Source organism: Podarcis gaigeae, assembly GCF_964106915.1.
Source record: "Podarcis gaigeae genome assembly, chromosome: 11".
Taxonomy (NCBI): domain Eukaryota; kingdom Metazoa; phylum Chordata; class Lepidosauria; order Squamata; family Lacertidae; genus Podarcis; species Podarcis gaigeae.
Window position 1 is genome coordinate 44,888,382 of NC_139687.1, and position 12,942 is coordinate 44,901,323.

General features: G+C 42.6%; 1 protein-coding gene across 1 annotated transcript; it reads right to left on the reverse strand.

Moving 5' to 3' along the window:
• Positions 1-1,112: 1,112 nt before the first annotated feature.
• Positions 1,113-7,953, reverse strand: MRPS30 (mitochondrial ribosomal protein S30). Its single transcript, XM_083703608.1, has 5 exons — positions 7,339-7,953; positions 5,972-6,117; positions 4,275-4,380; positions 2,927-3,103; positions 1,113-1,614 (listed from the first exon to the last, which is right to left on the reverse strand). The coding sequence occupies exons 1-5, from the start codon at positions 7,928-7,930 to the stop codon at positions 1,346-1,348; spliced, it is 1,290 nt and encodes a 429-aa protein (XP_083559734.1). The 5' UTR covers positions 7,931-7,953; the 3' UTR covers positions 1,113-1,345.
• Between the last annotated feature and the right edge of the window lie 4,989 nt (positions 7,954-12,942).

Sequence of the window (12,942 nt, forward strand, 5' to 3'; positions counted from 1 at the left end):
AAAGAGCACCTGAAGTTAATGAAAGGGTTTTTTACTACAATGGTGGAATTTTTTTTTACTTTTCCCCTTCACAGATGCCTAATCTGCAAGTCAGGGGTTCCCAAACTGTGGTTCATGGACCACAAGGAATCATAAAATTGTAGTCACCTTCATTCTGGTAGTCCATTGTGTGTCGGTGAACTTGTAAGAATGCCTTACAATACATTAGAAATTTGCCCAAGACAAATTAAAGAGAGTAGAGGCCAATAATTGTGGCAGCACAATCTGTGTACCACAGCGAAAATGCACATGCTTGAGACATATTGCTTTAAATTGTAGGTAGGGGAGCCTCCCATACAAAAAACCCACAACCAGTCTGTTGCAGGGAAACTACTGTGCAGAAACTTGGGAGCCAGGTGAATGATCAAGTACACACGGAACATTTCAGTCAATTCGTATCTTAATGCAAGTACAGGGTGAGTCCTTTAAAAGAGGCCTCGTGAATACAGAGTACACATGTTCCATGGGGCCTCTTTTAAAAGACTCACCCTAACAAGGCAATTCACTCAAACACATTGCCCTTGCCTTATTAGAGATTGTATTCAAGAACGTATGAGAGATTTGTGTATGTGCTTGTATTACTCATCGGGGGGGGGGGGGGGTCAACCTGCAATATACTGCCTGTATTTTAAAACACTTGTATACGGTTTTGCCTTTTAAAAAACAATTAAAGCTCTGTAGCACTGCTCTGTTTTGATAAATTTTCTGTTTTTATATTTATTCTAAAGTTTTAGCACACAAATTCTTAGGAAAATGTAACCTCTGGCTGCAGATTGCATAACCTGGAACATGGAAAAGCAGGACTTGACTATGGAAAAGCAAAGAAAATATATATGTTTGTATGCATGTGTGTGATCGCTCTGTCTGGGAGCAGCGGTATGGCTCAGGAGAGCAAAGATAACAACAAGAGGGTGATATCCATGGCACTCTCTGAAAATGCTATTTAACTAGAGAAGATACAATGTAACAAAGTATCTGGAGTGAAATCTCCTGCTAGTTTTTAATGGTTGTGGATTTAATCTGCGTCCTCCTTTGAGGACAGAGCCACATTTTAACACAACACACAGAGAAGATGTCGGTCTTGCTGTTTCATTTAAATAGCAACGTAAATGTGTTTATTGCCATACAGATAAATCAGCCAAAGCACTTAAGAGCACCAGCATTGCTCTTGTACAGCTCTCACTGACCCAAAGAGCCAAACATAGGAATAGTGCTTACGAATGATTGCACTTTTGACAGTCCAGACAAAATTTCACTTTAGGCATTGGAGTATCTTGAGAGGATTCAGATGTACCTGAATTTCATGTTATACTTCCTTTGGTCTGTTTAAGAGAAATTTAACCAGTTGAACTAGAATTTCATCATTAAATCCTTTCACATTGTTTTCTTCGATTGCTTCGTACAGCGGCCTACTTTCAGTTCCCCAGCAAATATTCTTTCTTGGGTTATTTTTATCAGAATCAGCAGATAGAGCCAAGGTATTCAACTGGTAACAAAAGAAGCTGAAGTATCTTCCATCGGTAATCACAGCCTGCGATACAAAAGGCCGGGTCACATCTGCTTCACTCCAGAATCCTGGGAGAGAGGGGAGGAAAAAAGCAGCAGCTAAACAAAAGCATTTTCCTATCAACAACAACAACAAAAAAGCAGCAAGCCTTTAAAAGCCAAGTCATTGCAGATCCATTGTAAAAGGTTGCATATTTTAATAGCTTACTAGCTTTTCCCCTCCTGGTGCCTTCTGGATGTCCTGGACAGCTTCTGCCATCTACTGGTCTTTGCTGGCTGGGGCTGATGAGAACTGCAGTGCAAAACATCTGGAGGGCACCAGGTTGAGGAAGGCTGGTTTAGAGCTCCAACTTTGCAGTCATGCAACGTACAACAAAGAGGAAGGGCCCCTAGAGGGGAAATAGCCTGAATAAAACACCTTATGTCTGGCAAGAACCAAGAGTCAGCCAGCGGCAAAAGCACAAACTAAGAGCTATACAGGTAAGGTAAAGGTAAAGGACCCCTGGACGGTTAAGTCCAGTCAAAGGTGACTATGGGGTGCAGCGCTTATCTCGCTTTTAGGCCAAGGGAGCTGGAGTTTGTCCTCAGACAGCTTTCCAGATAATGTGGCCAGCATGACTAAACTGCTTCTGGTGCAACAGAACATTGTGACGGAAGCCAGAATGCACAGAAACACAGTTTACCTTCCCATTGCAGTGGTATCTATTTATCTACTTGCACTGGCATGCTTTCAAACTGCTAGGTTGGCAGGATCTGGGACAGAGCAACGGGAGCTCACCCCGTCACAGGGATTCGAACTGCCAACCTTCTGATCGGCAAGCCTAAGAGGCTCACTGGTTTAAACCACAGCGCTATACAAGATATTCCCCATTCTACAAGGGGTCATAGCTGCTCGCAGTTCAACACCCTTCACCTCCTCAAGCTACAAGACCATGCCAACAACATTTTCATGGATTTCAAGTGCAGATACTAGACCCACCTCACTTCCCAACACACACTGGGTTTATCTGTTCCACCCCAGCCTTTCTGTATTGAGTGGAAAGGCCTGAAGGCAGTTTGCAAACATGTTCAGCTAAGCACATATACAATATCCCAAGCAAGCATGAACCATGTATGATTAGAGGTCCTAATTACAATGAGACTTGCTACCATGTTCATCAGAAGTATTTACAAGCCTCTTCCAGTTCAAGATGAGAAGGCCAAGTGCAGAGTGGACATGCCTAATGCTCACATACTCACTCCACATTCACATATTCTTTAGAATGCATTAATAAGGCTAAGATAAATCACATGGCTGTATCATCTTCTAAAAGTTATATTTGTGAGCTTGCTATTTACCTTATCTTGCAACACTGGCTATCATCTTTAACTATTGACCTACCTTGGTACATTGCTTGGGCTCCAGTCCAAGCAAAAAGACTTGCAATTGCGTTAGCACGGCAAGGAACTTCAACCTGATCGAAGAGATTCATTTTTATAAGCCTGTCCCTTTTCAGCCTGTCGGGAATTAAATGAAACTGCGTATGTCCATAGGCACATGGATCTGCTACATTTGATCCTAAATCCCGCAAGAGAAAGAATTGTTTTAGATTTTAGCACGTAGAATGCTTAGATAAAAGTACCAATTCATCCAATGACAGATTTCTTAGCTGTTTTATCTTCAAATTTCTTAATAATACAGTGGTGCTGACAGGTATGTTTTTTTAAAAATATTAATTTAAATATGAACACAATGCCATACAAAATGCAGCTGTTTTATATCCCTTGCAGACAAATACAGTATGTATAGATGGTCAGGTCATGCATCCATAGCCGAGGCCAGAGGACGAATGACAGCTGGAAGGAACGCAGAGAGACAAAACTCCATGGTGCATCTGCAACAGCACAACAAGATGCCTTTATCTGCCCCAGCTGCAACAAAACAGGTCTCTCCCATATCAGTCTCTACAGCCACAGCAGGTGCTGTAACCTTCCAACCGTCTGACTTCACTCCCAAAGGTGCACTCCTCCATTGTCTCCCCAAGACAGACTGATGCCAACTAACACGCCTTTTAGATAAAGATTGTGAACCTTTAGAAATATCTAATATCTACTTCAAACAAGGAGTAAATTTAAAGTGCATAGGCCATTCTGAAATCAGGAGTGCACTGGCTTAGCACGCTATGCCAATATAACAGTGTCACAGCTATAATTTGTTCCAAAAAAACCCAAAACAACAAACAAGATTAGGCATCCTAATCCAACAAAGTATAAAATTTATCAAGGAAAATATTTTACCATAGTAGCAAAATGAACTACACAATGAACTGCATGCCGGAAAATTCGTAGCTTAAATGCCAACTCAACTTCAACATTGCTATGTGTATTATGAAAGCCACTGTTATTTCAGCCAGTTGACCCCAATGTATAATGTCAGGATAACAGTGGCCCAGTTGAGATATTGACCATATGGTTTAATACAACATATGGAAAGCAAATTGAAAGGTTATCTGCAAATGCCTAATATTATGAGTTGCTAATGTAATGAGTTGCTGAAGTCCTCTTGCAAAGTGATTTATTTTGTTAAAAAAATAAACATGAAAACACTGAAAAGAATGGCATGAATTATATTTTGTTCATATTGAATTACAGCATCAAGACATGTTAAAGTACTATGCATCTGAAGTATATGTCTACAAATTCATTGAGTAGAGACTTTAGAGATTAGCGTTCTGATGTGGCAGTCTTACCTATAAATATTTTATTATCATACTGTCGTTTGAACATTGGAAGCTTGTCAGGCAAGACATTAATAACAGGAATATCTCCAGGAGCCACATAGTCCAGGGGCACAAACTTAAGGGGAGAAAAAAGAAAACCGGTTCAATAAACTGATATATAATCACCCAGTATTATGCATTTATTTTTTTTAAAAATGCCCTGCTTTACACCACTTCTGCTTACAAAAAATAAAAACATACAAAATTTAAAACATACATTAAAACATTATTTTAAAAAACAATTATAACATAATTATTAATGATAAGAGGGTGCTCTCACTATTGACCACTTAAATATTTGACCTAAATTACAATGTAATTTGTTATTTACCACTAGCATGATTGTCTACAGGGAGATGTAATTCTCCCAAATGATTTCACAAAGCTATAACATCAGCAGACATAGTGGTTTACTACTGTGTCCATACCAGGCTCACGGTTTGCCTTGCTCCAAACCAACCATGAGCTGTAGCCAAGGTTTGTTCTTGGCCTACCGCTCCCAGCTTGTTTAGGGGAGACAAACCACAGCATAGACCTTCACCCCCGCTTTCACTACCTTTTAATTCCCTTGTTCTCCCTGTCTGAGGTGCTGCTACTGCTTCAGTGTTAGAAACTGAGATATGAAAGCTAGAAGTTAAATGGCACCTTAAACATAGGTTATGGACGCAACAACAGAATATCTAGGTGCACTTTTTAATAACAAAAATACAAAACTGAAAATGAATGAATTGCAGCTAAAATATTAGGCTCATTTTCACATGGTCTAGTCCTTCCCATGCCCACCCCCCTAATATTCTTAAGAAGGTCTCTTCTCCAGTCTTCAGAAAATAGCTGGAAGTGGGGAGGCAGAAAAAGGTCCTCCTTTTCTTCCACTCTGCAGTTTTAATCTGACATCTTAGCTGCAGTACTGTGCCCAGAGTTCAGAAGCTGCTTGTGCTAATGACATTCCCTGTGGCAAAATGCACCTAGACTAATGAGAGTTTTGAACACTGTACTGCTTCATACCACTCAACTCACTTTACAACAGGTTTCGCCACCTAGCCAATCAATATGACTTGAAAATAAAAAAGGCTCCTATGAATCCAAAGGGGAGGTTATCCATAGTATATCAACATCTCATTCATTCTGGATTCCCTCTCTTTCTCGCAGTCCTCTGAGTACCCATAAAATATTTTTCTGGAGGGTTGGGGAAGCTTTACAGCAGATTTGGGAGGCATGAGGAAGGTGCATGGGAGAAAGAGAGAGTCTGCTTGTATAATGTTGAATGTTGCAGAAGTACCAGCCTTCGGGGGGGGGGGGGTGCACAATGTATCTTTGCATGAGCCATCAATTTCCTTCCATTCAGATGACACACCCACATCAATGAGTTATGAAAAAACATAGGGGATGAGGTTTTCTGAGGTTAAGTAGTTATTACTGCTATACACTTTCCAGTTTAAATTTGGAAAAATAATGTGCCTTAGTTATCAAGCATTTCAGGAAAACTGTGCTATAGTCTAATTTCTTCATAACAAGGGCTATTTCACCCAATACATATTCAATTTAATTAAACTGTAGACTTCAAAATGTGGTATATAATAGAAGAGATCTATTTAGGGGTCAATACTCACCCCTGAAGTAACCAGAAATAGCAAATCCATTAATCTTTATGAAATTGGACTTCATACCTCTGAAAGCTGTTTTCGTATACGAATCTGACAGTGAGGCTTATCATCAATCTGAAATCTTAGTGGGTCAATTCTACCCTTTCGATGTCCACGAGGAACCACTGTCTCACCACGCAGCCAATAGAAATTTACTTCTGGTTTGAGGTCTGAAATAACAAGAGTGTCTTTAATGCCTCCTGCAGTCAAGAGCCCACCAAAGATATGAAACATGCCTGTAGTCAAGGATGTATGCATGACCACATAGCAATTTTTGTGCACACATACATGCTAAATATCTGTGCACACTTCTGAACCTTAATATGTGAAAAATCACAGTAAATCAGTTAAATGAGGAACAACTACAACTGATGGAAGCTGTAGGAGAAGTACTTTCAACACTAGAAGCACCTATACTAGACAATGCTAGATAAATGTCGCCAACGAAACAGAAGCTACTTGAAATTATGTATGGCGTCCATCTCTGATCTGTACAAGAAGGGGATTTTATGCATCTCTATGCTTCACAAATTATTTGCTATGCATGTGTGTAACTGATTAAAAGTATAACACCTCCCCCCACAAACACACATTCCTCCTTAGTGCACACACTGCTAGGGATCATGACTAGATTATTATTATTATTACATTTGTGAGTCACTTTATCTTACCCAATGCAACTTACAACCAAACAAATGATAAAACCCTGCATGGGTACATTAAAACCAAGGAGGGAAAGAAATACATTGATGGGATATACCCGGAAGCTGTACACCGGCTCCCTCGGCCAATAAAGCGAGATGAGTGCCGCAACCCCAGAGTCGGTCATGACTGGACCTAATGGTCAGGGGTCCTTTTACCTTTTAATAGCTATTAATGATAAATTAACATGTGCCATTAAGGTAAGACGGGGAATATGCAGGAGAAATGACTTTGTGGAGATATGGAAGGTGTTTGTAGAACGGAAAATAGGTCAAACCATCACAAGAGATATTAAAATTTTGGAAGGTTGGATAGCTACAATGGAATTGTTTCGGTGGTGGGGTGCACATTTTTATTCTTATTTATTTATTTATTTATTATTGTTGTCAAAAGGAAAAGAAAAGAAATGCCTTGAATACATCTCACCCACTTCTAAAAGGACAAAAATGGTTAAAGGCAAAAGGCCTGGTTCTATAGGAAAGGTTTTTGCCTGGCACCTATATAAAGAAATTGACAGAAACCCCCTTCCATATTTTTTTTTATTCCTGGAAGCCAACAGCTCAGACTACTCGAATACCTTCCTCTCACCCCTCTTTCTCTCTTTCTCTCTCTCTCTCTCTCTCTCTCTCTCTCACACACACACACACACACACATGCACAAGTGTCCCACTGCGCTTACACACACGCACCCAGGGCCGAGGAGGAGCCGAGCGCCGGGTTGGCGCTGGCCAGTCGCGCCGTCAGGCCGAGCGCCAGCTGCGTGAGGAAAGGCGACGGCCCCTGCTCGATGGCGCGGAAGAGAAAGGGGCGCCGCTTGCGCTGGTAGAAGTGCTCCTGGAGCAGCGCGTCGCACACCGCGGAGCGCAGCTCGGCCAGGTCCCAGCCACCTCCTTCCCCTTCTGCTCCTCCTGCCGCCGCCGCCACGGGGCCGGGCAGCCCCGGCACGAAGACGGTCTTGGTGTAGTCCTGGTACCAGCGGTCCGCGTTCACGGCCCACGTCTGCGGGTAGACCACGTACTTGCGCCGCTGCCGCTTCCCGTAGATGCGCAGCTTCTCCTCCACCGAGGGCGCGTCGTGGATCTCCTGGTAGAAGCGCTCCCGGCGGCGCTGCTTGGCCGCCTTGCTCTTCGCCGTCAGCGACGCCACCACCGGAGGGTAAAGCGACGGGGCGGCGGCTGGGAGAGGATTCGGCACCGCCAGCGCCGCCGCCGAGGGGCCCGCGTGGAGCCACCGCCGCGGCCAGCCGTCGCGCAGCAACCACAGCCCCCTGGACGCCGCCATCTTGCCCGCGAGAAACGGGAAAAGGGGAAAGAAGCGGGGAGGGCTGCTTCCGGGCAAGTCGGGAGCAGCGGTTGGCTGAGCGCCCTTCACGTGACCCGCAGAGAGGCGGGCAACATGTGCGCTCCACCGAGGCTCGGCGGGAGAGAGGAGCGACGTCCGGCAACTGCGCATGCTCGTTGTCCTTATACGGACGCGTGTGGGATGGGAGCCTCAGCGGCGCCTTACAATTCCATCGGCGTTATATTTGTATGCCGCGTTTTCCATTTCTATGACTACGCTCGAGGTGGCTTGCAGCATGTCATAAAAAAATTGATCAAATTTAATAAACGATACATTATTTAGGTGTGTTTGTGGAGAAGGGAGGGTTTTTTATTGTATCACTCTTGTTTTTATTATGTATTTTGTGTCCTCGTTTTGTATTTTTATGTTGTGGGTCGCCCTGTGGTCTTTTGGGGAAGGGCGGTTTGCAAATTTAGTAAATAATAAAACAACCACCACCATCGATTTACACAGCTGCAAACTGTAACAAAATTAGCCATAAACAAAGAAAACGCATCAAAAAGAGTATGCAAGAAAAACAAACCGATTTCCACGTAAATCATTAAAAAAGATGTACAAAGGGAAAATGCCCCACTCCACACGTGCACCAGTGGTTGCTGTGGCATTACCAGTAGCTAGAGGCAAGTGCTAGGAAAATACGTAGAATTGGTAGGAGGAGTTGTATGCAGGTGAGGCGAGACCAGCTATGTGACTAGAAGTAGCACCAGACAGGACACCGAAGGCTTTTCACAATTTCCTGCAGAAGTAGAATCCAGACAAAGTGTCCATCTGTCCAGTGGAAGGTCAATCCTTGAGTTCACAAAGTGATTAATAGATCATGCCTATGAAGTGACTCAGAATATCCTGCCAAGGGGCTGAAGTAAATTGAGGTTTCTGCTCCAGAGGATCCAATCCCATTGCATTTCTTGAGGATTTTAGATGCTACGATCATTTCCAAAGTTAGCTATTCAGGTAACGGTTTTGTTTTTGCATTTGCTAGGTCTGTGTCAGTGGTATCCAGCACTGTGGCATCCAACTTTATCCCCTCTTGAAAATTTGCCTAAGGCGTTACATATGGTATATTATTGCATCACTATTTGAATTCAAAGTGTAGTGCAATAAAATACAGGATAATAAATAAAAGAAGCAATGGAAAGACAATTAAAAATCAGTACAGTTCTCAAACTTAATCCGTTCCGGAAGTCTTTCCAAAACCAATGCGTTCCAAAACCAGGGCACGCTTTCCCATAGAAAGTAATGCAAAATGGATTAATCCGTTCCAGACTTTTAAAAACAACCCCTAAAACAGCAATTTAACATGAATTTTACTATCTTACGAGACCATTGATCCATAAAATGAAAGCAATAAAAAATGTACTGTACTATAAAATAAATAAAAAGTATTGTAGATGATAAAAATTAAAATTTCTTACCTGCACTGATGATAGTCATTGTTTGGATGGGGGGATTTTATCCATTTCCGTAGTCACACAATCAATCAGCAGCTGAACTGGGATCCACACAGTCACAAAAACAAATTAACTGAAAAAGCAAAAAGCAAAAAACAAAAAACTCAAAAGAAATAGCAAAAACAAAAGCACCAAATATAAGCTGCAAATATCACCTCAGAGAACTGCAATTGGAAATGGAAGGCTTGAATTACAATTGGGGGGGGGGCGCAAATTAGCAGCGCAATGAGAAACACGGGGATGCAAATCAGCAGTGCAACAGGAAACATAAGGGGACTCAAAACGGAGCACATTCTACTTCCGAAAAAGAGTTCCAAAACCGAAACACCTACTTCCAGTTTTGCAGCGTTCGGGTTCCAAGTTGTTTGTGAACTAAGCTGTTCGAAAACGAAGGTACCACTGTATGGATATTGAATGCAGCAGACATGCCATCTCCCATCCTTGATCACAAATTTATAGCCGTGTTGTGGACCCCCTGAATAAAGCTTGCAGACCATAGTTTGGAAATTGTTGTTGTTTAGTCGTTTAGTCGTGTCCGACTCTTCGTGACCCCATGGACCAGAGAACGCCAGGCACCTCTGTCCTCCACTGGTCTATATTTTATATTCACACAGTATATGTCATCTAATGTGGAGTAGTGCTTAGTGTGCTGGACCAGGACGTGAGAGATTAGGGTTCAAATTCCCACTAAGCCATGAAGCCCACTAACTGATTTGGTACAAATGATTCTCAGCTTAACCTATCTCACAGAGCTGTGAGGATAAAATGGCGGGGGGTGAATTATCTTGAGCTCTTCTTTGGAGAAAAGGCAAAATATAAATGTAATAATAATGTAATTGTAGAGTTGGAAGGGACCACAGTGATCATGTAGTACAACCCCCTGTGATGTAGGAATCTTTTGCTCAATGTGGGATTCAAACCCATGACCTTGAGATTAAGAGTCTCATGCTCTACCGACTGAGCTGTTAAACACACACACATATATATGAATGAAATCTAAGCAAAGACTTATGTACACTGTCAGTCATACTCAGAGCAGATCTTTCAAAATCAACGGATTTAAGTACTGTAACTTAAATCCATTGATTTCAATTGGCCTACTCTGAGAATGACTTAGTTGGAGATCATCCAAAGTATTTTAGATGGATTGTAAACCAGTGACCTGAAACACCATCAATTTATATGCCTGGCAGGGGGCCATTTCCTTTTTGTCATTTCAGTTTGTCACGTTCCCAAACTGAATTATTGCAAATTTAGCAGCAAGTCAGCCTCCTGATGATAATTTAGAATTGTATCTCCTTTCAGCAGGGAAAACTCATTATCTGCTCAAGAAGGGGCTTTGCCATATGAAATCCATGTGGAAAACCCACAATTTTCCTGCACTTGTCCAAATGTATTTCACAGGCATATAAAACACGTTTGACAGGCTCCTATTCCCGTACAGCATATATCAAAACTATAACAAGAAAAAAGAAAAATCATTCCATGTGGTATTATTATATAGAGACCAGGCATCACGGAGTCAGACAAGCTGCAATTTTAATTACACTTATTTGGAAGCAAGTTTCACTGAAACGGATGGGATTTATTTGTTTATTTAGCTCTGGTGTGTGTGTGTTGAGTTCCAATAGACGCTCCTGCAACCTGCCTATATGACTCGCTTAGACAGCAAATGTGTGACATGCCCAGGGTTTTTTTTTCAGCCAGAACTCACTGGAACTCAGTTCCAGCACCTCTCAGGTGGGCACCTCTGCCATTCTAAGAGAATGAGGGAGGTGTTCATGGTGAGTTCAGGAACCACTTTTTCTAGGGAAAAAAAGGCACTGGGTGTGCCCTTTGCCACTCCCTTTGCAATTTCACAAATGAATGTTACTTTGGCATTGCAGGTAGATATACCATTACCATGGTTTAGCAACTAGTATCACTAGCTCATTTTGGGTGGGGAGGGCTGCAAAGCTGATGTCCCCCTCAGAAAATGCACAGTTGCCAAGGACATTGGCTTGGATTCTGAGCGCAAGAAATCTTGGGGGAAGAGGATTTTCCTGTCTTTGTCTCTACTGCACCTCACTTTCTGGAGGATGGCTGCAGAATATAAGAGCTGGCTGAATCAAGCCAATGGCCATCAAAATGGCCAGCCAGATGCCTGTGGGATACCCACAAGCAGCGGAATTTCTTTATTTGGGGAGTAGAAACCCATCTCATTCCTTGAGGATGAACTGGGTGAGTCAAAGCAGAACTTTAAAAGTAAATAGAACCCCCATGAAATTAAAAGATGCCTGCTTCTTGGAAGAAAAGCAATGACAAACCTAGACAGCATCTTAAAAAGCAGAGACATCACCTTGCCAACAAAAGTCCGTATAGTAAAAGCTATGGTTTTCCCAGTAGTGATGTATGGAAGTGAGAGCTGGACCATAAAGAAGGCTAATCGCCGAAGAATTGATGCTTTTGGTGCTGGAGGAGACTCTTGAGAGTCCCATGGACTGCAAGAAGTTCAAACGCATTCATTCTGAAGGAAATCAGCCCTGAGTGCTCACTGGAAGGACAGATCGTGAAGCTGAGGCTCCAATACTTTGGCCACCTCATGAGAAGAGAAGACTCCCTGGAAAAGACCCTGATGTTGGGAAAGATGGAGGGCACAAGCAGAAGGGGACAACAGAGGACGAAGTGGTTGGACCGTGTTCTCAAGGCTACCAGCATGAGTTTGACCAAACTGCAGGAGGCGGTGGAGGACAGGGGTGCCTGGCATGCTCTGGTCCATGGGGTCACGAAGAGTCGGACACGACTAAACAACTAAATAACAACAAGAACCCCCAAACAACAGGCTACTGTTGTAGGAACTTAATCAGAAGGAGAAGCCCATGGAAAAATATAGGATCACTTTTGTACCAGGAAATGGTTTAACCAGTGTTGAAGCAATGATTCTTCAACATCAACTTCGTTGGACCGGTCATGTTGTGCAGATGCCTGTTGATCGTCTTCCAAAGCAACTACTCTATTCTGAACTTAAAAATGAAAAGCATAATGCTGGTGGTCAACAAAAGAGGTTTAAAGACAGTCTCAAGGCACATCTTAAAAAATGTAGTATAAACACTGACAACTGGGAAACACTGGCCTGCGAGCGCTCCAGTTGGAAAACAGCCTTTACCAAAGGTGTCATGGGCTTTGAAGAACTCAGGACGCAAGGGAGAAATGTGCTAAGAAGAAGGCACACTTGGCAAATCCACACCGTGATCAACTTCCACCCAGAAACCAATGTCCCCACTGTGGAAGGACGTGTGGATCCAGAACTGGCCTCCACAGTCACTTACGGACTCATTGCTAAAACCGTGTTTATGGAAGACAATCTTACTCAGCTATGAGGGATCGCCAAAGAAGAAGACACTTTTTGACCCATTGCAAAGAACAGAAAACAAATATGCAGATCTAAGGCACTAGGTGTCACTGTCTTACCATTTTATAGCAAATAAGTTATTATGGTTCTATGTTGCTACCTACGTTTGTGTC